Genomic DNA, 25,030 nt, shown 5'->3' on the forward strand with positions numbered 1-25,030 from the left:
AGCAGAGTCAGATAGTGTCACTGTCAAATAGGAGAGATAGGATGAAGTTAGTGTGAAGCAGGCAATGGATTTCAACAGGTACAATGATATTTAATGTCTGGGGGCTTGTTACAACAACCTTTGTTGTAACAACCTTTAACAACCCTTTTAACAACCTTGTTACAACAACCTTTGTTGTAACAACAACCTTTACGGGCTATAACCTTCTTTCCATAAGATTGTATAAAACATGCTGCTGTTCTGTGTGCAGCAAAACTATTGAAGCTTGAGTATGGGTGAATGTCCTATGCCCTAGCATTCTGCTGTCGCAATAGGTCCTGTTCCTCATGACGTCTCCCAAAATACCTGCTCCCATCCCCTCTGTTTCCCTGTGAAGCATCTCGAGAGCTTTCTTTACATTTCTACTGCCTGTTTTTGTGGTCAAGAGATGACACATAGTGTGAGGCTCCTTCCATGGTGGTCAGCCTGTGATTTCCATGAGCCTGTGGACCTCTGTAATGGATCACCTTAAATGGCCATTGAGTTTCAGTGTTGACTGTGGAGAGCAGTCAGATGAGGAGGTAGGACGTACACCTCATTCCATTAGGAAGCTAGACTGAAAGTCATGACGTAAGCAAACAGATTTGAAAGAACGCAGAGACCATATCCGTAGCTAACACGGTTAAGTCATTTGTTGTTCGTCTGCAGCAGACGGACTTGTTCAAAAGGTTTGGAATTGGGGCTGACCTCCTCTGTCTGTCTGGTATCAAACTTGGTGTGTGTTTGTCACCGTCCAGCCTGCTGGTATGTTTGTGTATCTCCCGATCAGGAGGACAGAAAAAAGAAAAAGTAGCCATGGCTGTTTTTCGCTGTAGAGTGTATTTTTTGTGTGGAATTGACTGGAATCCTGAAACATTTTTCAAAACTTCGTCATTTCTTTTTATTATCTCGAATATAATCTGGAGATACAGAGAAAGAATAGGGGCAAATTGCTATTAAAGAATAGGGAAAAATCTTGACAGCAATAGTTATTAGGCAGAGGAATAATCTCCCAAGGGAGCTGCTGGAAGCTATCACTTAGATCGTATTAAAACAAGATTGGACAAGGGACTGGAAAATCTACATTAGGGAACAGTCCTGCAATGATAAAGGGAGGGACTATATGACCTAATAGGATTTTTTCCATCTCTGATTTCTCTGATAATGTCAGGAGGACAGCTGCTTCCACAATTATTCTGTGCCCAGATTTTATGATATTGTCTCCCTTTCCAACAGTTGTTCGTTTTAAGTGTTTATTCAGCAGAGGAGGAAGGGAGAGTCAACTAGTGTGAGTTACTGATAACTTAGAAAAATATGGCTGTTTTTGTAGGTTGCCAGCCAGATACAACGATGATTTAGTTACTTAAATTCTTCCTTCAGCCCATTTTCTGAGGGCTAGATTCATTCCATGTAGTAAATGGGCTTAAACACAGGATAGTTCTGTTTATAATTCCTTTCTCGTTTCTTTCTCCCACTCCAGTCCACCTTGGCTTGCCCCCAGTCTCCCAGGGAACTTGTACTGGAAAAGCTACAAAAGAAGCTGAGGAACTAATTTACGGACACCATAAATTCTTCTATTGCTTTTAAAGGCAACAGTTTTGCTGTTCTTTTTACAACCCCCTGCCTGCCTGCGCTTTTATGGGCAAGGTTTGCTTTGCTCATGAAGCATACAGAGCCCTGTTTAATGCAACATCAGTCCTCTCCTAGAAATTGCGATGTTTTATCCCTGACCGTATATTGATAAACCTACCATCTTAAATGGGGAGCAAGGGGTGGCTGGAGTTTACTTTATAGTTTGATTTAAAATGCAGTGTGACTGAAAACCTTTATGGAGAAAAAGGGTTTATTTTAGTCCTTATGCTGTAGCTCTGTTCCTGGTCCATCAATAGCTAAAATCATGCAATAACACAGAAAATAAACACACTTTAAAATAATTGATTTAGAATTATTATTTAAAATAGTTGATTTTTATAACCAGCCATTTCTCTTTTGTCATGCTGCAATCTATTTCTCTGCATTTGGCACTAAAAATATTTTTTCCTCTCTTTTCCTATCACAAGCAGTTATTTATTAATTAAAACCGCAACTTCTGCTAATAAACATAGCATAAAAATAGACAAAATAAGTGTAATTGCCTTTTTTCCAAAAAATATACTGTATTTTGCATGATAATTCAGAGCCTGATACAAACCCCTTTCAATCAAGAAAACGCTTTCCATTTGTTTCATGATCTTTAGTGAGTCTTCTGGCTGTGTTTTACTTGGAGGAGGCAGGGGAAGGTCACCTGCCTCCCAGTCCTTCCCACACGACAAGCCATGCAGAGGCTTGGAAGGCTGTTGAGGTGCTTGGAGGAGCTGTCTGACAGCCAGTGATTCCTCCTGGTCCCCTCCTGGGGCACATGCCTGGGTTATCTTAACATCTGATGTTTAGAAACTCAGTTCCAGCAAACTCTCTATTTGTAAGTGGTCCCTGTATAGTTATTAATTCTTCTGATACAGATTGATTTTTAGCTTTTTTGATCTTCCCTCCATTAATTGATGAACTTGAGAATTTATGGAGAACAGTCTTAGTTCCTCTTAGCTTTTGTTTTGCCAAACTGAATGAGCCAAATTCTCCTCTAACTTGTAAAGACAGCTCCAGGATCTTCTGGTGATGCTGGTGGACCTTCACACAGTCTTCCCAGCTGGAACCACCTTCTCTCAGCATGGGTGGACATTGTACTCCAGATGATGCCTCACCACTACCTTGAGCAGTGATAGTAACCCCTTCCACTGTTTCTAGAGAAAGTACTTGCCCTGGTATGTCTCACACTTGAGAGTGGGTTTTTGTTCTGTGGTTTCATTAACATCGACAGTTTGTCGCAAGATATGACCTAGTGAGGGGGTTTCTCTTCATCTACCGTTTCAGCTATTGATGTTGCTAGAGGAAACCTAGGTTGTTAGAGGAAGCCATCATATCCAAAGATAACCTCCTGGGGATGTTTTGATGGCAAACATGATATAGGCTGTGAGGGGAGGTGTGATTGCTTGGATAGGCAACTGCAGCCCAGTGATGGCCAGGCTTAGCTGCCTCTTAGCAGACCTCCACGACCAACTGTTCTGGTAGCTGATGAACTAACGGGATCTCCTCTGCTACTAGCTGGTGGTTTGAATTTCATGTGAGTAAAAGTTGAGTGTAGTAGCGTGTTTGAAGTTATGCTTTTGGAATGGTCTCTTAGGGCTTATTTACATGCAACTACAACTGTCCTGTGATTTACAGCTGGGCGGCTGTGGTGTAAATGTGTCCTACAAGTACTGGTAAAAACAGCTGTATCATTTCCTAAACATAAAGATGGGTCCAACTGCTGAATCTGACATCCTAACACGGCAGCATGGCACTCAGTATATGTGGGGGAAGAAAGGGTTAACATTTTTCTCGTTTACATGTATGTGTATATATCTAGAAAAGCATAATCAGTGTATTTTTTTAAAAATCTATTAATCATAACCGTATGTTACTTTAAGGGAACAAATGCAGTAGGCACTAGGCAGGAATGAGACTAGAAATGTCAATTATTTATATGTCAATTAAATGCCACTAATACCTCAGTGACTTATTAATTAAACATGAATCTTTTTTTTTTTGGTAGTTTGTTTTTTGGTTTGCCCTAGGGTTGAGCTACTTTTGTTTGCAGCCCCATCTACTTTGTAAATCAATTGCCTTTCCCTTTGCAAAAGCCTCTGTATAGCGGAGAGACGAGACTAATTCTTTACGGCAGGGTGTACAAATTTCTGCCTGCAGTGTGGAATAATGGTTCATTCTGAAATGTCTGTTTCCCTGCTGTTTCGCTAACAGCAAAACCTAGTGATGTGTGAAAGGTACTTGAGCAGCTTATAATATAGGCATTAATACTGAAACGTGCAATGAAACCAGCTCCGTCTATACGAAAGAAGGGTTTCCAGTAGCATGGGGAGCCTCGTGAAGGCTGTCGGAGCAGCAAAAGGATCCAGGTGTCAGTACTAATCTTCAGTTAGAAACTGCTCTCTACACCAGTTCTCCCATCACAAGAGAAGAAGGAAAACTGTTGGAAAAGATACATCTGAATAAATCAGCATTAGCTCTTGCGAAAGGAAACCATCTAAGGTAGGAAACATTAACTAGCGCTCTCAGCGCATCGCGTTTGCAGAGATGCAAGGCGTTCTGCAGCTTGGGAACCGTCTCTGTTTCGATGCCACTTGCATTCGTCTGGGGCTGCTGGTTTGCAGAGGCAGGTTAATCATCAGTGCATCGTATCTGAACTTGGTTGGGTAACTGTAAATTGGCAGTTGACTTAGACTTTCTGCTTTAAAACAGCCATCATTAAATATGCTATCAACAAGCATACAAATAGCAATGCAAATGTTTCTGACTTAAGCTTTTAGCCTTTTCTGTAGCCCAGTTTTATTGTTTTAGATACATTCGCCTTATCTTTCTCTCACCCTCATCCTTTCCCTTTTTCAACCACCTCTTCTCTCCAGAAAGAGATAGAGAACTGCATCTGTCCATGTTTATTATCTGAACTGTTAAAAATTCACAATTGCTGACCCGTCAGGAAAACCCAGTACATATTCAAAGGAACTGTTTGAGTAATTTTTAACCTGTAAATCAGTTTTTAGGTTTATTGAGGAGGAGCACTGAGTGGCATTTGGTGACAGCTTAAGCTATATAGCTCACATTTTTAGCAAAGTAAGGGATTCTGCAAACTCTTTCTGAATAATGCAAAAGAGAAGTTCAGAATTTGAGGGAAACTGATAGAGAAGAAAGAATGACATTTGCAGATTTTGTGGGCTCTTTTTCAGTTGCTTGCTTGCTTACTTTTCTGTTGAGGATTTCTGTCATATGTGTGGAAAAAGTCCCCGGTAGTTCTGCTGTGCATTTGTGCCTGTGTGGGCTTGTACGCGTTAGAGTTTCAGTGCATAGTTTGACTCTTGAGCCTGGCAGATAGGTGAATGGTGTCCACTGCCTTTTCTTATGACGCAAAAATGTATTACCAGTTAACTGTCCTAAACTATCTTAACTGGTTAATGAAAGCATCAAGGCAGTGATTCCAGTAGTCACCTTCTGAGCCTCTGACACAAACAGCACACAGTATGCCAGTTACAGTGCCTTTCCCAGCGTGTTGCTGTGGTGATGCATTGTTATCTAGTACTATCTGCCGGCATTTGAATATTTTGACAATGTGAAACGTAGCACTTTTTGGATGTTTTCAGTTCCTCGTCCCATTACTTTACATAATTTCTTTCATTTCTGGTGGTCTTCTGACTTGTGCCTGGGGCACGCTGCGGTCGGCCAGACTACTGCTCGTCGGTGCCCTGTACCTTCTCATGGTCCAGCCGACAGCACAAGCGCCTCCCTCCAGCTCTCTCCCGTAACCATGACAGTGCTGCGGCAGTTAAGTGCACTTAGTGACCACTGGCTTTGTTGATGAAGTATCTCTGGGATGCTCTGGCCCCTGTGACAACGGTTCTGTGTGTCTGCTAATAGCAGGAAAGAAGCCGATGTGACTCATTTCTTGTATCTTTAAGATTTTTCATTCGACCAACATTCAGCATTTTTTGTGCTTTGTCAAATTTCTTTACCTTCACCGACGTAAGAACTTCTGAATGGTACCTTGAACTGTAAATGTGTGGATGAATCTGAAAGTAGCAACTTCCGACTTCCAGGAAGTACTGTTAATGCCAGTTCTGCATATGACAACGGCATTTCCAGTCCCAGCTAAATTTGGGGATCCAAAATATCAGCCCTTATTCAGGCACAGAATGAGAGACAGCTTCTGTTCTCGTATGTTTGCAGCCGGGATCACCATGACCACCGTGAAAAGAACTGGCTTCATCTGATAAATCACGCTGCCTCTCCAGGACTGTTCAATGTTGGTTGCACCTTCATTCTTCCCATCTGAAATGGGTGGGCTAAGTGCACAGCTGCAAAGTTGAAAAGGAAGGGGAATATGTCTGCAAGTCATCTTTCTCCTTCTTCTCTCCCTCTCCCCTATGAAGGGATGGCAGAAGTGAGAGCCAGCTGCAGCTTGTCTTGGCCCATAAGTGGGTTTTAAGGAGTGGGAGAGGAAAGTGGAAAAGAAATGAAAGAGGTTATTGAGCAAATGAAAAACAGAAGCCTCCTCTAGTCTCAGTGGGTGGCAAGAAAAATTTGCAAAGCTGAGTTGAAAAAGACAAAAGGGGCAGATCTCTCATTGCGTAACAATAGCATCTGAGTGCAAAATCAGTGATTTTAGGCACGACCAGACCATTTTGGTTTACAAGATCATGTACCAGATTCTGTAGAGAAAAATGCACTTTTGGCGTTTTCCAGCTTTTGCCTGACTGTGGCAGGGCTGAATTTACTCCTGAGTCAGAACTTGTTTGCAGATGTCACAGAATGAGATTATATTTATAATAGTGCTGATTTTTCTTTCTAGTCTTTCTTAATTATTCCCTTTAGGCTTTTTAAATTATTTTTTTTATTTCTCCCGCAAGCATTAGAAACTTCTCCTTCTGAGAGTCCGCTATATAGTAAGTTACTATCATTCTGAAATAAATGTCCCTGTTGGTACATTCGATCTGCGCTTTATACCTGGAAGAATAGAGTGTGTGGGAGGCAGTAAAAATGACTCAAATGTGGGTGGGAAGTCTCAAGGCTCTGCAGAGTACAGCAGGATGAGCCAGAACCAAGACAGTGTGAAATAACCGTACATGTGAGACAGCTAAAGCTGTAAGTAATGCTGCAGGTGCATGTATTGAACATTTCCCATGACTGTTTCTTGGCATCTAGTGGGATGATAAATGAATCCAGTAAGGAGAAGATGAGGAGAAGGATTGATTCAAAACATTACACTACATTTATGCTGGTGTAAACCCCGTTAAAAACGGTTCATTTGCCCTGGCACACTGCTGAAGTGACTCAGTGGTGAGTCAGGTCCACTGTGACTAAGATAATTAGTAAGAGTTTTCCTCCACATAATTCTCTCTTTGTCTCCTGGCTCTCACACTTTTCTCTCCTCAGCCCTGTTGTATAACATAAGCAATAGATATTTTGCCAAATACTTCTGCCTTGAAAATGTTGCCTGTCCCTTCATACCCCGTAGATGACATGACGACTGTTTACTAACTTAACCAGTACTGTATGCAACTATTACTGAGTAATCCTTTGAGTTCTTGTAGCACATGCAAAACTATGGCTTTGCTGTAAACGGGAAGGGAGATTTTATGTGGTTACACTTAAAGCTGGTAACTGAGCACAGTCTTCTACTTCAATCAGCAAAGGTTATCTGATTTTCTGAATATCATCACTCTATTTTGAAAATACTCCATAGAATCCAGTTTATGCAGCAAGTGTAGTCCACATACCAAATAACGCCACTACGTGGATGCAATGGCAGAGTTATGACTGTGTGGCCATTGAACAACACTTGATGGTGCAGTGCTGTGCACCTTCACCTAATTTAGTTCTGGGAGGAGGAACTAGAATCTTAGCTCAGCCAAAGCCAGGGAACTGCATATACTTACAGAAATTGTGCATTTGCCTCCATAAATCAGTGCAGTGACTGGTTGAACCATTTAAAGTTGAAATGCTATATCTCATTCAAGAGCTTTATTAAATTTCATAAAGACAAATATCTGGAGTTCCTTTTTATACCTGTATTTCATTATCAGTTTCCTGTACATTTCCTCCACCTAGGAAAAAGAACAGTTCATTCACATAATGCTTAATACTCCAGTAAAAACAGTCATTTGGGGAATGAATGAGGAAGTGTAAACAGGATGAATTAGATACTGACTAAAGGAGTTCAGTGGTTTTCCACCTCTTTTGATTTGCATATTCTGAAAAAAATTTCCCAGTAAAAGTATGTACTCGTCAGTGTTGAATTTAAACTGATAGATAATGAACTTCCTTTACCCGGTGTTAAGATGTTTTTCTCCTCAGATCTACTTATATGAATCCATGGACATAAGCTGAAAGTGGTGGGGGATTCATTTATCAAGGTGTTATATCTTGATTTTATGTTCTATTTCAGTATAAAGTACATCAAACACATCTTGATTTATTTTGCTGCCTTATATTCAGTTATAGGTGCTTGGAGATGCATATGGGATATCTGGGGTCCTGGTGGGCATTCAGCTAAACCTGAGAGCAGTGTGCCCTTGCAGCGATGAAGGCCACCGGCATAGAAGGCAGTTTCAACAGGAATACATCCAGTAGATTGAAGATAACCCCTTTTATTGAGTGTTTGTAAGACCACATGTAGGATACTGCATCCTGCTTTGTGCATTCCCATACCAAAAGATGCTGGGTAACTGAATCTAGTTGGGTGGAGGGCCACCACGATAGTTGAGGGGCTGGAGCACATCTCCCGTGAGGAAATGCTCGGGGAGCTTGGCTTGTCTGGCCTAGAGAAGGGGTAGCTTCAGGGGGACCTAATAGCAACATCGCCATACCTACAAGGAGGCCTTTGAGGGTGTGGAGACAAGCTCTTTACTGAGGTGGATGGTGGGAGAGCAGGAGGTAACTATCATAAATTGAAAGAGAGGAAGTTCTGACTGGATAAAAAGAAAAAAAAAGTCACTGTAAGGATGACTAAGTACTGGAGCATTCTGCCCAGCGGTTGTGCAGTCTCCATCATTGGAGGTTTTTGGTATCTGACTGGACAAATACCAGAACAGACTGGTCTGAATTGAACATCAGCCTGGCTTTGAGCAGGAGCTTGGATTAGATGACCTACCTCCTGAGGTCCTTTCCAATATGAATTATCATTCTGTGGTCCGCTTGCACACTTACTGACTTTAAACTGAATTACATTTCTACTATTAGCTGTACTACAAAGTGCACCTGAAGAAATCTCAGTGCCCTTTAATGAAGGAATGTGAATGTCCATGGGACTGAAAATTATTCAGGAAATGGAGGCAAAGTATAGAAAAGAGAAGTTATTGTCTCACTGAAGTTTTAAACTTCTGCCCATCACAACAGTACCTAAGCATTTTTCCCCTTCCCATCCCAAAGGGTTACTCCCTTCCACTTAAACAGAGAGCAGCAGTCCAGTCATATGTCTTTTATAAGAGCTTTAGTCCTTCATTTCAGGGTGAGAAGCTGCCTGATGGAAAGACTTACTGATTGTCGTTGGTTTTGTGCTTTATTCTGTTTCCCTTTGCTTGAACAGGTGGTTGTCTGGTGATGACCCAACTCTCCAACAAATTTGTTCCATGCGAGAAGCTTTTAACTAAGAATGCTTTATAACAGTCTTCTATTGGCTTTGTTTCTGGGTCATACAACTGCACTGTGCCTTGGCATACCAGCAGGCTTGGTGTTTTGTAGGCTGACTTCCATTATCTTTGTTCAGGATAGGACGCAGTTAGGACTTCATTTGGAGATTTTAGAGTATGAGGATGGAAGGATTTGGACCTACCTCAATAGATAACACTCAGTGGTAATAATGCACTATCACAGAAACCTGTTACACATTTAAAATGGAAAATATTCTTTGATATGATTGAATCATAGCAGCAGTCTAACCTTTTCTCACTTCCACAAATTTTCTCCCAGCAGTAAAACATGTCTGTTACAGCTGTGCATTTTCGTAATGAGATAGATTTTTAAATTTTTTTTTTTTTCAGGAAAAAGTTTACTGAAAACTTTTCTCAGTGAAGGAACCAAATAATTACAAGTTTATTTAACACATTAAATGATTTTGTCAACTTTCTTTCTTCCCTCTAAATTGGAGAGGTACGAATTTGATGGGTGGACTGATCTGTGGATGAGGAATTGGTTGGATGGTCTCATCCAGAAGGTAGTGGTTAACGGCTCAATGTCCAGATGGAGATCAGTGACAAGTGGTGTCCTTCAGGGGTCTGTATTGGGAACAGTACTGTTGAGTATCTTCATCAATGACATAGACAGTGGAATCAAGTGCACCCTCAGCGAGTTTGCAGACAACACCAAGCTGAGTGGTGTGGTTGACACATCTGAGGGACGGGACACCATCTGGAGGAACCAGGACAGGCTCGAGAAGTGGGCCCATGTGAACCTGATGAGGTTCAACAAGGCCAAGTGCAGGGTCCTGCACCTGCATTGGGGCAACCCCCAGTATCAATATATGCTGGGGTATGAAGGGATTAAGAGCTGCCCTGCCAAGAAGGACTTCAGGGTAGTGGTGGATGAAAAGCTGGACGTGAGCTGACAATGTGCACTCGCAGCTCAGAAAGTCAACTGTATCTGGGCTGCATCAAAAGAAGCATGGCCAGCAGGCTGAAGGAGGTGATTCTGCCCGCGTACTCTGCTCTGCTGAGACCCCACCTGGAGTACTGCGTCCAGCTCTGGAGCCCTCAGCACAGGAAAGACATGGACCTGTTGGAGCAGGTCTGGAGGAGAGCCACAAAAATGATCAGAGGGATGGAACACCTCTCCTATGAGGACAGGCTGAGAGAGTTGGGGTTGTTCAGTCTGGAGAAGAGAAGGCCCCAGAGGGACCTTATTGTGACCGTTCAGTACTTACAGGGGGCTTATAAGAAAGATGGGGACAAACTTTTTAGCAGAGCTTGTTGTGATAGGACAAAGGGGTGATGGTTTTGAAGTAAAAGAGGGAAGATTTAGACTAGATATAAGGAAGACATTTTTTACACTGAGGGTGGTGAGGCACTGGAACAGGTTGCCCAGAAACGTGGTAGATTTAACATTCAAGGTCAGGTTGGATGGGGCTCTGAGGAACCTGATCTAGTTGAAGATGTCCCTGCTTATTGCAGGGCGGGTTGGACTAGGTCACCTTTAAAGGTTCCTTTGAACCCAAACTATTCTATTATTTACTAGCTACTTTACTAAGTGAGTAGTGTGGTCACATAGGATGTAGTTAGACTTCACTGGTGAGAGAATCATCAGAAATCTTGAGTCTTCTTTCCAGGACTCATCTTACGCTTGGAGCTCTAGACTGCTCTGGTTCAGTCCCTCATGTGTCAATCCATAAGCAGTTGTCACTCATCAACTGCAGTAAAAAATGACATCAGTCACACTCCTAGCAACGGCATGAGATTCCAGACAAGCAATGGCATTGTGATAGAGTTACAATTATTATTCATATCATCTTTTATTATAATTCTACCACTTCATCAGTTATTGCAGCCAGAGCTAGAAAATGAGCAGAAGTTTTCGCTGAGCTGTCTGCAATAACGTAGTATCTTTTTCCTGAGTGATGACAGCTAATTTAAAACCCAACCTTAACTAGATAAGGTTATTCCTTCTGGTATGAATTACTCTAGTTTTGCTAGCGTTGCATGTTTCCCAGGCCTGGTGTTCATACTGCTTTGCAGACTTTAGGATAACAACCCTTACCGTCTTCAAATTGTGCTTTAAATTATGTGATTCACATTTGTTGCACCAGGTTCATTCTTCTTTTATCTAGTTCAAGCCCTGAAGTTATGAGAAATGAGAAAAGGAGGTTGTATGTACTTTGTTGCAGAGCGTTCTGGTCCTGTTTTAAGTGAAGCTTGGGTTTACTTGTTGATGTGCTGTGGGACAGGTAGCAACACTGTGGTACCCTCCATGCTTAGGGCAGGGAATGTGGGGAGGTCCTCAGCTCTGCTGGGAGAACGTTCCTCATGTTGACCCAGTCCAGACGGCTCTGCCTGCTGTGCAGAAGAGATTTACAGTTAAAAGCGGTCCCTCATACCTAAAGGGAATGAAGATTCATAATACTTTGTCTCAGAGTGTTAAGGACTGTTTTGACTCCACATTTAAATTATACGCCGTGACTTAATTTGGTGACTGTGGAAGGCTGGCGTAGTTGGTTGAAGAGAAATTAAACTGTTGATAGTGTACCGTGTTCCTAAGGACACACTTTGGTATTCAGGTTTGAGAAAAGCTAAGATGAGTATTAATCTTTATATTGATCTTCATAATAATACTGTCTTCACATCTGGATGCCTGGGCACAAGGACCTGGTGCAGTCTTGAAGCAAATGTAGGATATTAAGAAGGTTTCTTACAATCTACCACTTGAACCATAAGAGATGAGTGTCCCTTCTGTGCTACGCGTGTGTTGATATTTTAGTAAACACTGAGAAAACAATCTGTCAAACTAAGCTTTCAAACTGTGCAAAGAAGAAGTAACCATATGGTTAGGAATTTGTTTGCTGCGTTAAACTCGCTCACAGCAATATAACCAAGAAAAGAAAAAATAACGAGGCCATTATTACAACTAAACTGAAAACATGAAACAGTTGCTGCCCTGAGTTTACAAAATTTCTGGGTTCTGCTGCAACCGATTGTTCGTCTATGAGATCTGAAAGCCTCCTTGGCATGTACCCAAGTGGGGTTATAGTTTGCAACACACCCAGGTCTGAATATAGTTTATGGTATCTAATCAGGCTAACTGTATAAAGATATCAGGGAGTATTATTAGTTAATTTTTGTATCAAGTCCCTAGTCTCAGACTCAGCTATCACCTCTCCTTTAGAAAGATGGTGTGATCTGTTTTAAACACTTGAAGTGATGAAGAAACTGCCATGTTTTGTCTTCTGCGCTTTGGTTAGAAGAGGGACATCATAAAATAAAAAATTAAAAGGGGAAACAAAGAAGGCTGTCAGCACTTTCAGCTATATAAATGCTTTGAGTATGTCCCATTTGAATTCAGAGGTAATTATACAAAATCCATTGGAGTTATGCTGATGTAAGCATCAACAAAAGGATCACTACACCTTTTCCCACGATTTTTCTTTTTATAATTGTATCTAAATTATAAAAAGAGGTTGCTTTCTGCCATTCTACAGCTAGTTGATATTACTTACTCTACAGAGTGAATTAAAATGATGTATTTGGTTTTGCTGTTAAATTTAGGGAAATAGATTTTATTCTGTGATGCATCCAGGTTATCTGAGAATGTGCTCCGACAGTTTATTTTAGCAAAGGAGTAATTGAATCCCCCTAGAGAGTGATATCCTGGGAATTGTATCAGCTGTGCTGAATCAATTGAATTACTGAGGCTATGCATTGCATTAGCAATGCTTGTGCAGTACAAATCTTCTAAGGGAAATTATATTTCTCTTCAGCTTGATACTCCAAATTTAAGTTTATCTCACGATAGTTAAACAACCTTCTGTGCTTAAACACCTGCAGCCACTCAAGCAATTTTAAACTTCTGGTTTAAACCTGGTACTGATAGTTCACGGTCTGATACTTTAAGGTGTTCATACAGGAAGCAGTGACCATCTTCATGTCTAAAGTTGCAGAAATCGCCCAGCAGTCTCCAAAAAATAACACCACAAAAAGAAGAGTGAACTGGAACAAAGCTATTTTCAAAATGGCAATTCTGATGTGATATGTTGCTGATATTGCTGATTTAAAACACAGCAACAGGTTTTCGGGGGTGGACCAAGTTAACACTGATGATGTAAAACCGGAGGTTCTTTAACCTAAATTTATCACACTCCTGTGTTTGATATTGTGAATGACAAAATAGCCCCCAGACACAGTTTTGTTCTTTAGAGTAAATACCTCGGAAGGCTTTGACATTCAGTCAATGAAAAAGAGTAAGACAAGTCATCCCTACAGTAACAGTGTTCAGTGTCTAGATTAGAGATTTACAGTGCAATGCTGTGAGAGCATATTTACATGCTGAAGACAGTGGGGCAATACTGGGTTGTAATTTCTTAAAGATACATGCAATGCCCTTTCAACCTTTTCCAGATAAACAGGTTATGAGACCGTCTACATGGGCCAAAATTTGCTTATTTTTAACTCCAGCAGAACTTCTACTGAAGTCAGACTTAGCTTAACTTTAGGTTAAGCTTAGTTTAACTTAGCTCTAAGCTTTAGAGTTACTTGGTCTCCTGGCTTTTGTTCATAATGGAAGTGGCATTGACCTTAAGGCACTTAAACCATGGGCCGTTCTGCCTATCACAGAAGACTGGGGAGTCAAAGAGGAGGAAGGAGATCCCAAGATTTGGCTTTCAGTTCTGCAGGGGTTTTGAAGAGTGAGGAGTGCTGGGAGCGTGTGCAAGAGCTGGCTTTGGGCTGTTGAACTCTGTTTTGTAAATATCATCTGGAAGATGGGGTAGGGGTGCAGTTTGGAGGTGCTGGCCCATGTCGTTCACTCAAGAAGAGCACAAGTAACTGAATATTATTTCTGTCACTGGCTCAAACCAATGTTGCTTTGTGGTGCTGCTGTCCTTGCCTGTGGGAAAGAGAGCAAAGAAGTTTGCCCACAGGTCAGCCATAGAATTGCATTTTGGCCAAGCTACCAAAATTGAGTCCTGCATAAATCTTGTGATCCAGGAGCCTTCGCTTTCTTTTCTGATAGTCATCTGAGGTTAATTTCACCCTTGTCTGTGTTACACATTGATGGTCTGGCATAGAAAAGCCCTTGCTCCTTTTAGCAGGTAGGTGTCTCCTGTTGAAAAGCACACTGAGGACAATGGTGAAACAGTTTAAATTAATGGGTTTATAAGGTAATTGGAAATTTAAATTTATGAAAATTGATGAGTTACTAAGCTGTTCGGACCAAATTTAGGGCTTTGTCCTGTTCTCATTCCAATCAATGAAAATTGTATTAAATTATGTGGATTAATCTCAGAACATTGGCAAAACTCCTGGCTTGTCTGTGTGAGGGAGTTAGTGCACGGGACCCAAAAGTGTCGGCTCTGAACTTACAGTCCTATAGGCATGCCACACACATTCCTCATGGAAACCGTTTAGTACCCATTGCCATTTCAAAGCAGATACAAACATTCGTTGCACAAGATGGTTCTTGTGGGATATATTCAGTGGGATCACGATGAACATACAGTTGAGTTGCAAATCCATGCTCGAGGTTATGACATCCCAACTTCCTTGTGCAGGTAAGTCCTAAGCTACTTTGCACTCAGTGCACAGTATGGTTGTTTACAGGGAAAATGTGTTCACTATATAAAATGGTTTCTATTCTGTAAATTCAGATACTTAATTATTGCATGTTAGCATTTTTGTGGAGGCAAGACCCTAATTACGTTTTAAGTCATGAATTGCCTATAAACAAAATAAGTATTGTGGTTGTAAGAGATTGTTGAACTAATTGGCCTTAACCAATTTACTCTAATTAGTCATATTCTAGAGGATGAAGGAAAAACTCCTCATAATGAAGTTTCTAAATTGATCAGTGTAGTTAATCATCTGTGCCTTTTTTCCCAAACAGGCAGGAGAAAAACATTATCACCCAACCTGCGCACGATGTGTCAGGTGCAGTCAGATGTTTGCAGAAGGAGAAGAAATGTATCTTCAAGGTAAAAACAAAACCAACCAAACAAAACCCACCCAAACCAGTTAAACTTGGCAGCATGGCCCTCTTGCCCATACCTGCTAGCATGGCTGAGCTATTTTGTATGTATTCTTGCTTTATAACTACCAAAGAAAGTGAAAAATGTAATGTGTAGGCTAAGAAAAAGCAAAAACAAACCCTTGTTGCTTCTTACTCACCTATTACTTCTCTCAGTTCAAATCCAATAGCAAGTGTGAATCACAGAAAGGATGAGTGGTGTCATTTATTTCCTACAGATGGAAGTACTTGACAGTGAAGATTATAAAATTTTCCATTTACTAAAAAAATGTGATTTTCTGCAGTGATAAATGGTCCAGGTGAAAGTTAAAACGCGTGTGGGGCAGCAGGTTCCCTAAAGCTGCTGTTGCAGTCCTAAGACCAGTTCTGTACCCATTGCCCATTTGGGTGTGAGGAGAAAATCTGAAGGTCCTTACCTGAATTCCCCTCAGTCAGACCAAAGTGCCCTCAGAGGGTGCAGAAGAGGATGTCATGGAGCTGACACCCTTACGACACAATATGCCTATACCTTACATATCCGCAAGCTTGCACGGGAGAAATTCAGTGTTTCTTGTCAGGGAATTTCAGTGGTAATAGAGAAGGACTTGCACAATAATTTATGCAATGGAAAAGGAAAAAAAAAACAGATACGAGCTAAAATCTATATTTCATATGTAGCGACGTTTAGCTGTACTAAACTGATCAAAGAAAACAATGTCTACACAGTTAAATGCAGGGTCAGACACCAGAGAAAATGAAGGCTTTCGCCTATGTCTTTGACTGGTAGTATCTTTTCACAGGAAAACAGAAAAGAGAAACTCAGTAGGATGTGGGAACTGCATGGCTGGTGTATTATCCTAAAATCACATGCTTGCCCAGATCTGTATTACAACTTCGCAATTGTCCACAGTTTTCCAGAAGCGTACTTTGAAGTCATTCATTAGGCTGGAAAAAGTTAGACTTTATTTAAAACACAACAGTGGTCTCAGTAAGATCTAATTATAATTTAGTGCGTTATTTAAAATGACAATTTTATTGTCATTTTGGTTTGCAACAAGAACTAGCTCATTAAAGAGCATAATGATCCTTGTCTGTGCTGATGGATTCTCCCTCAGGAGCCAGAAAATGCTGTGGTTCTTCCAATTGCAAAGTAGCTTAGCAGTACTAAAATCCCCTGGGAAATCAATGCTTTAAAAAGATACCAAACTACAAATTTGTTTCTAGATTTCAAACCTTCTGAAACTGAGTTGCAAATGAATCTTCTTTTTACATTCAGTTTGTAATAAGGGTGGATATTTGTTAGGTTTTGTGCTGCTTTTTAATTCAGGTAGTTGCAAAGTCTGCTCAGGTCCTGTTAATTTGGACCCATCTTACTCACTTTATTTTCTAATGCATGAAACATTCATACCAGCTTACTTTTTGTCTTCACGTGAAGAGTAGTTTTCATTAGAGACTGGTGCTAACTTCATGAAAGGTAAAGGTCCGTGATCAGGTATTTGGATTGCCTGACCTGATGTGTGAGATAATAAAAAAGGTCAGAGCCCGCCCAGGGTTTTATAACTAATTTTTCATCCGCTGTAAAGTTCCTTTAGATGTTGTATGTTCCTTAGCAGAAATTGAGTCATCAGTGCTCATCCAGCAGATGACTTTTGGGTGAAAGGACTCTCTCTTCTGTGTGAAAAAGTTTCCCAGCCAGTTTTGCTTGAACACAGATAGGAGTAATTAAAACAAAAAGTTGTTCTAAATACTTCTTAATACCATTGGGAAGATTTACATCGACTTAGGCAGCAGTTGGGACAAACGTTTTCAGTGGGCAAGCTCAGACCTGCTCGTAATTGGAAGATAAATTAGCATTAAATTTAAAAGTGCTATAAAGGTGTTTCTTAGTGGTTCAGTCCCCAAAAACTTAAGTAACTTAGTAAACGTAACTTATCCGGTCTGTCCTTACAGATAATCTTTTACTGCATAAATCTGTGTTTATTTGGGTTATTTTTGTGAAATAAATTCTAATGATCTCCATCTGTCTTCTGGGAAACAGACTTTCTGTTTCTCTCTTGTTTCCGAAATCCACTGGTTAGAAAACTATCAAGCTGCAGTGAAAACAAAGCATTTCCAATAAATCTTCTTGATGCTCTCCACCCAGTATAAACATGAAATATTTATAATGCAAAGGTTCTCAACTTCCCATTTAGTCAGGCAGAAGTTGCAGTGTACTCACATTATTTAACTGTGCAGAGCTTGAGTTTGTGACTTGTCCAAGCGCAGACTGGCATAAACATAAAGGTTTCTTTTTACTATTAAAATTTACAAATAATTCTTTCATTTTATATAGTTACACGTATTCCACTTCCTTTGAACACTGAGTATTCAACATTGTGTTCAACTTTTTAATTTTTTTTTCCTTTGTGACTAATGCAAAGCTATTAAGTTTCTTTCTCATGCTTGATGTTTACTTATATCTCTACAGTTCATAATCCTCTCTTCAATACTTACATGCAGTAGAGAATTGGTTAATTCTGTATTTTCTGCTTCCTCCAGGGTGGATATTCCACTGAATTTGGGCAGGTCTTAGTATTTGACTTATGAGAGACAAACATGTAGGAAGTGCAGTGAATAATTCAGAAATAAAGACAGGATTTTCAGCTAGTGCTGAATGCCACAATACTATTCCATCCCATCACAGTGTGCTACTTAGCGTGTCCTGAGCCAGACTATTACAAGAATACGTGTAATAAGGGTAAGAGGAAATCCTAGCTACATATAAGGGGGAAAAAACTTACCGTGACAGGGGAACACATTGCCCAGAGATGCTGTGGGATCTCCGTCCTTGGAGATATGCAAAACTTGGAGAACATCCTTGGAGATGTTCAAAACCGACCTGGATGCCGTCCTGTGCAACCTGTTGTAGGTGACCCTGCTCTGGCAGGGGGGTTGGACTGGATGATCTCCAGAGGTCCCTTCCAACCCTGACCATTCTGTGATTCTGTAAGACAACTGGGCACAGCCCTGAGCTGCCTGCTGTAGTGGGACCTGCTCTGAGCAGGAGGTTGGGCTGGAGGAGCTCCAGAGATCCCATATCACACTTCTTAGGACTCAGGTTATGACGTTTATCTCACATATTGAAGTACATGTAGCTTTCTGAAGTGCACCCAGCCTTTAAAACGTATGTGATCAGGCGTACTGATACCGAGAAGTTGTCAGTTTTAGCTTTGAAAGTATCAATGAAATGGGGACTGCAGTGGAATCAGTCAGTGTGCTGTGTCTTAGAAAACCTTGTAGGAAGGTTTAATAAGGGTCTCATTTTAAATCTTCTTATTGTGGAACTGAATTAAGAAGAACTTGAAATTTACTTTCCAGGTACATCCATTTGGCATCCAGTTTGTAGACAGGCTGCAAAGGCTGAAGAAAAAAACAAGGTAAAAAGACCATATTTTTACCCAGTGTTATTCCATTGCCATATTTTTCTCTATCCCTTTTTTTGCAGTGGGCATGGAGGGAAGGATTTGGATTGTTTTCAGTACTGTAATTTTAAATTGTAAATGACAGAAATCCAGTAGGTTAATGTAATGTAATAACATAATATAAATATTCTGCTTTTACTTAGTGACTAAAGCTACAAGTTCAGGAGAATGCTGACCTAAGAGTTATGTGTGTAAACTGCATGAGGAAAAATGTGAAAATATGAATAAGAAAAAACAAAGTTAATTTTTAACTTCTGTCTGATTATGATGTGATTGATGCACGACTTCTCTTTTTATGTGGCTCTACACTTGAAAGATCAGAGGACTTTCACTTTGTTTTTACAAAAAAAATCTCTCCTTGGAATTTTTTTTTTATTATTTGTTTGTAAAATGTTGGCAAGCCAGCCCCAACTTAATTTAATCTCTGGCTTTAAGTACCTCCTTAAGTTGGATGATTTGTGCATCTGTCTGCGTGCAACGGGAAGAGGGGGGAGTTCTGGCAACTTTAATAATTACAAGGTTAGCAGATGAATAAGCTGCCCCTAGGAAATGAAGAATTAATCTGTAGCCAGGGAAATGATCTCTCTGAAGTGGTGGGACTACCTCATTTAACGTGGAGGCCAAGGACAGGGTTTTTCAGTTCTGATGTTCTCTGATGCTCCAAGTGGTACCCTTGGTATCCTTGTTCGAAAAAGCTCTGCTTTGATCCATCAAGGCTTGGATGGAAGACACAAGTCAGAACAGCAGGCAGCAGCTATAAAAAGAGTGTTTACAAATAGGGTATGTTAGCAAGTGCAACTTTGACTAAATTACAATTTTGAAAAAAAAAAAAAAAAAAAAAAATTGGTTTGGGCTTTATCCTGAAGGATCTTGGCTGTATTTTTTGTACCCAAGTGTTTGGGAAGTGATTGCTCTGGTATTCTTCATGGTGAGCTCTGAATATCAAATAAGTAGTGTTTCAGTATAAAATGTATTGTTTAATATATCTGTATTTAAAATTGTCAAAATAATTTAATAAGTGCTGCTGATTCAACTTAATACTATTAAGCATTATTTTAGGCTTCCTAAGGATTTTATTCTGGCTGAGTAACTGAAATTGCAAGCCTAAAACCCTATGTAATTTATCGAAAACATATTAGGTTGGAGTTTCTTTTTTCCCTCCTTCAAAGAAACGCAGTGGACAAAGTTGTACTGGATTCCTACTGACTGCCTTTTCCTCACAAAGGCAAAGAAAGTGTACTTGTAAGAAACTGTAAAGGCTGACTCATTTATAACACATCTCTCCAAGTGCTGGGAGTCTGCCCTGTCCCCAGCAGAGAGGAAGACATCTGTATCTGAAAGTCAGTGGGAGTTTTGCCTGAGTAGGGGAAAAAAAAAACAACAGAATGGAGCTCAAAGAACTTTTCCACGTCTAGTCATTTTTCCTTTTCTTTGGGTTTTTCCTGTTTTTTTGGTCTTTACGTTCATTATTGAAAAAATAAACCAAGAAGAAAGGGTACCATTTCAAAGAGGGTAGTAATGGACTTTTCAATATAACTTGAGTTGAGAATGGGGTATACTGGTTGAGAAATTTTCTGGTCAACCTTTGCAGTTTGTTGTTTTTAAAAGTTGTCTTTCTATATATTTATATAGATATATGCACAGCATGTAATTAAAGTAGGTGACAAAGGCAGACGGAGTAAGTGGCAGCACGCTCCAAAACTTTGGAGATGGAGTGGAAGGGAAAAAGAAGTTGTGAAAGATAGTGACTGCAAAAAGAAAAATTATAGGGGAGTGAGATTGTAAGCAGAAGGGATAAAGCTGGAAAAGACAGCAGAAATCAAGGTCAGAAGAGAAAGAATAAGGATTATTAAAAGGCATAAAGGAGTAGAGGTAGGTGGAGGGAGAATAAAAATGCGTAGTATGGAGAAAAGAACTGAACAGAAGCAATGGAATCAACTGAGATGTGAGTTTTTATTGGAAAAGCTAGGAGATTATGTACAGCACGTGTGCACTGGGGATGATAAAAGGGGTAATGGATCGTGCAGAGAAGAAAGAGCTTGTGTGAGATGTGGAACGAGTAGGCTTTAATCACCAGGAGAATAAATGGGATGATTTGTGGGAGTAGCTGAATAGTGTAAGGAAGCAGGGAAGCAATCTGCAGAAGTACCTTAAAAAGATGAGATCTACACTTTGATTGCAAAAGCTGGACATTTTAATGAATTATAGTTGTTCTTAAAAACAAGAGGGCCCCTGAAAAAACTCCAGGAATTTATTAAGAGTTACTAAATATAGTCAGCCAGGTATGTTATGTGTTTTAAGGTCATGCTACACTGTGTGATCTTAAAACACAATCCACTGATGGACATGATACAGAAAGAAACTCTGAAGCTTTATCTAGGGAATCACAAGGTTAATCCAAAACTGTCATTTGACTTTAACAGGGTTTAAAACATTGAAATAGTGCAGGTTTATTTAGTGTTTTTTTTTTTCTCATTGGACCTCCTGTAGGGACATAATGAAAGAGAAGTATGGTTTGCATGTGACATCAGTGCATTGTTGACACTTCCATGTCATTTACAAAAGTTCTAGAAACTTGCAGTATGCTTTAACTATGCAGAAGGTCAATGCAATTACACTGTCCGTGTTGAATGATCATCTCAACAGCAGCCACAAGTATTTCTCAGAGAATACTTTATTTCCATGCCAGTGTTTGCCTTGTTCCCTTGGACCTTCTGAGCTCGTCCAGAGCCTCAGTGCGACACAACTGAAAATGAGGGGGAGAAAATTCCCAAATCCCAGGCAGACATGCCAAAACAAATAAACTGAATCTTTTTTTATACGGATAAGTATCTCCATATACTGTCTCAGAGAAGTCCATAGGACTATTTAGGCTAAAGAAGGTCTGTGGAAGGATAGTTGTGATCATTGAGTTTGTTTGCTCTGCTCACACAGTACGGTACAGATATATTCACATATTGCTTCTAAAAGCTGCTAAATATTTCAAGCAAAGACTGGAGTAGTAAGAAGGATACTTCCTTGACCTGACAGCTTAATAATGCTAAAATCCTTATAAGGGTTTGAACAGTTGTAACTTCCAGTTGAGAAGTGCCAGCCTTCGGTGGGGCAGTAATTGGCAGTCATTCAGAGTGCATGGAAAAAATACGTACTTTTTGCAATCAGGGACAGATTTTTCCATAGATGGAGAAGAGTATTTTATGATGAATTAACATATCTGGGTAAAAGAGGGTATAAACCCATTGATTTCATAGTAAGATTTGTTTAAACTTCAATTATGAATGTCAGGTCTGTTCGCTCATGGTTTATATCATTGTCTCTCCCAACCCTTTGTTATTTAAAAGTAATTATATTTTTCATCACAAAGGAATCTACCAAAAAGAAAACAATAAAGGTCTGCCACTCTGAATGCCAGAATGATTGAAAACAGAACAAAACCAGTTGAGCATTAAAATTAACCTGGTAGTGTTACAGTGGGAGAGGGGGAAGCTCACCTGTTGGGTGCCTCATTCAGGGTGCTCTGCAGGATGTCGTGCTGTTTGCTGTGAGTGAGTGGCATAGTGGTGTGACATGTTCCGGAAGCAATATAGATTAGTTTGATGGTATAATCTTAAAGTAAAAATTGCTGTCACCGTATCATCTTGTGACCCTGGACTCAGAGCTGCTGTAACTTTGCTTGTTCCTGATAGTGCCCAAAGGCTGTCCTGGCAGTCCAGAAGTGCTCCATTTCATTCTGAAGAGAGGGGAAAAGAAAATCCCATGTAAAATCATTTTTGCATTTCCAAAGGTCAATTTGATTGACTAAAGGTCGTCTTTTATTTTTAATTCTTTGGTATGCCTGTATGTTTTGAGCTCGCTGTGATATGCCATTTGTGAGTGGTAAAAGTTAAATTAAACGAAGTGTCTTGTACACTTTTTTAAGTAAGTTATATTTTTCCCTCCCTTTCCTCTATTTCTTATCTGCTTCACTTCTCTTATCCTGCCTTAGGAAACGAGGACTTCATCTGAGAGTATTATTTCTGTACCTGCTTCAAGTACATCAGGTTCCCCAAGCCGTGTGATCTATGTGAGTATTTCCTGGTGAAATTCGTTCAGGGAAAACCCTGTGCTTCCTCCTACAGTTTAGCACATCGTGTGGAAAGCTAGTATCTCCAAACTCCTGCAGTTGGTGATTCCTCTAAAATGGAATTTACTTTCTCATGTTTAAAACGTTTGAATACTGCATTTACCATAATGGCATTCTGGCAGTTCCCTGTTATTTTTTGTGGTGTATTTATAGCACTTACATTACCGCTAGAGCTGGCTTATACCAAACCATGCAAAATACCACAGTGCTTTCTAAAAAGAAAAGTTTAAGTAAACAGTACAGCCCACAGGTAGATTACAAGCCTAGATTTGAACACAACTTGTCTAAATCGAGCTCTTGAGCCTGCATCTGATTGCTTATGAAAATGCTCATGTGTGTGATTGCAGGACTCGGGCCTTGACAACTGCCAGTCCCTAACCTCAGGGGACCTTTGATGTGTTTATGGTCTCAGAAGCGCTAGCTCTGGAAAGCTCATAGAGAGAATTTAAAATAACAAGTATGATAAAAGCTTATGCTGAGTATGTTTTCTTTCAATACCAGGTGTACCTTGCTTGTCATAATTGCTGTAGCTAATGTTCACGGTCGAATTCTCAAGGCTGCTGCCAATAGGTGAAAAGTATCCACAAGTGTAGCGTGTTCCATACAAAGATGTCTTGGAGAGCTTCAGTATTCCCAAGGCTATTCTTTGTCCTGTCCAAGTATTGCTCAGGTAGGCAGGTCTTTCTCATCCGATAGGATCATACGCAGAGGGAATTGCTGGAGATGCGATTCACTGCCGGACAGGTTATTGTAGAAAGATGAAGGGCTTTTATCTACTACACAGAAACAAGCAAAAGAGTGCTTTGAAGCCAAATTTGTCTTTTTTCTTCAATTAAAAATTATTTCAAACGCAATATATACCCGTTAACTGAGTAAGGCTGAACTAGAAGTGTTGAAACTGCCCCTTATCTAAATACCCATCAGTTTTTCTGAGTTCTCCTTCCAGTAGAGCTCCGTGCTGGTGGATACCAGTGGTATATTCCCCGTAAAAAAAAAAATGTCGTTGCCTCGACTCCTGTGAAGACAATTCATTGTGCTAGGAGCCTATTATGTAAGTGCTTTCCTGGTCTCTATCTCTCCAGCCACAAACCACTTTATTTTTAGAAGCATGATCATTTTTCTAATATTTATATGGTTTTAGTGACATTTATCTAATTGTTGGATGGTACTGTTTTTCTTGATGTTTGTGATTACAGCTTTAAATATGCTTTACAGGCTGTTAAAAGTCAAGGACAATCCTCCGTTCTTTTTTTCAAAGGATATCATTAAATCGGCACACAACTCTAATGTTTGTTATTGCAATATACTTTAGAGGCAGCTGGGACTGGGAAAGAATAAAGCTGTCTAGCAAATACGAGTCAATTAAGAAAAAAGATTCCCCAGAAGTGTGCAAGTTCTTGGTGTATCTGTCTCATCTCTGACTGCTTAATTGTCAAAGCTGTGAGATTGATTAAATTCTCTTTTGGTTTTCATGAACAGGAAAGTAAAAAAAATTAAAAACATCTTATTGGACTTTCACATTATCAAAATAATTCTTTGGCTATCTTTTGCATCTGTTTTGTATTACAGGAGTGTTATGACATACAGACATGCTTAAGATTTGTCTGGGGTCCTTTTGTGATTGGTTTTACCAAACCTAAATTCATGGTGCCACTGAAAGGCAGGTCCCACCCACACATGGCCCTGTTCCTCTCCAACCATGTCTCCCCGTCTCCTCTTTGGTGCTATTACTAGTGGGTACAGAGGAATGATCAGTCATATTTGAGACCAGATTCAGCTAGAAAATAACCTAGGAAAAAGCTCCAGCCAACCGGAGAGGCAAAAAAAGACCCAGCCATCTACATGTCTCTAATGTTAATGTAGAAGGCAGAGCAGAGTAGGAAGGCGCACGCAGGACAGCCGCTTTCCGCAGTAACAAGGATTCAGATCATTAAACCCAATAGCAAAACTGTGCCTTAACAACTGGTGAGATCTGTGAAGTATCGTGTTGGACAAAAGAGAATTCAGAGAAAACTGTTAAAGCTTAGGAACCGTGAATCTGTTGTGCTCATTCTTTCAAAGGCATCAAGTCAGAGCAACACAATCATTCTGAGCAACACACTATCTCATGGGAAACAAGTTCCTGGGTCATGGTTGAGTGGTC

At 40.2% G+C, this 25,030-nt stretch overlaps 1 protein-coding gene across 1 annotated transcript in view; it reads left to right on the forward strand.

The window, feature by feature from the left end:
* ABLIM2 (actin binding LIM protein family, member 2) overlaps positions 1 to 25,030 on the forward strand; it is a 116,875-nt gene that overhangs the window by 42,794 nt on the left and 49,051 nt on the right. The window contains exons 7-9 of the mRNA XM_009890525.1: positions 15,184 to 15,271; positions 18,661 to 18,719; positions 22,750 to 22,827. Coding sequence (XP_009888827.1) covers positions 15,184 to 15,271; positions 18,661 to 18,719; positions 22,750 to 22,827 — 225 coding nt within the window. The remainder of the gene's footprint in view (positions 1 to 15,183; positions 15,272 to 18,660; positions 18,720 to 22,749; positions 22,828 to 25,030) is intronic.

This window comes from Charadrius vociferus, unplaced genomic scaffold, assembly GCF_000708025.1.
Source record: "Charadrius vociferus isolate BGI_N301 unplaced genomic scaffold, ASM70802v2 scaffold88, whole genome shotgun sequence".
Classification (NCBI taxonomy): Eukaryota; Metazoa; Chordata; class Aves; order Charadriiformes; family Charadriidae; genus Charadrius; species Charadrius vociferus.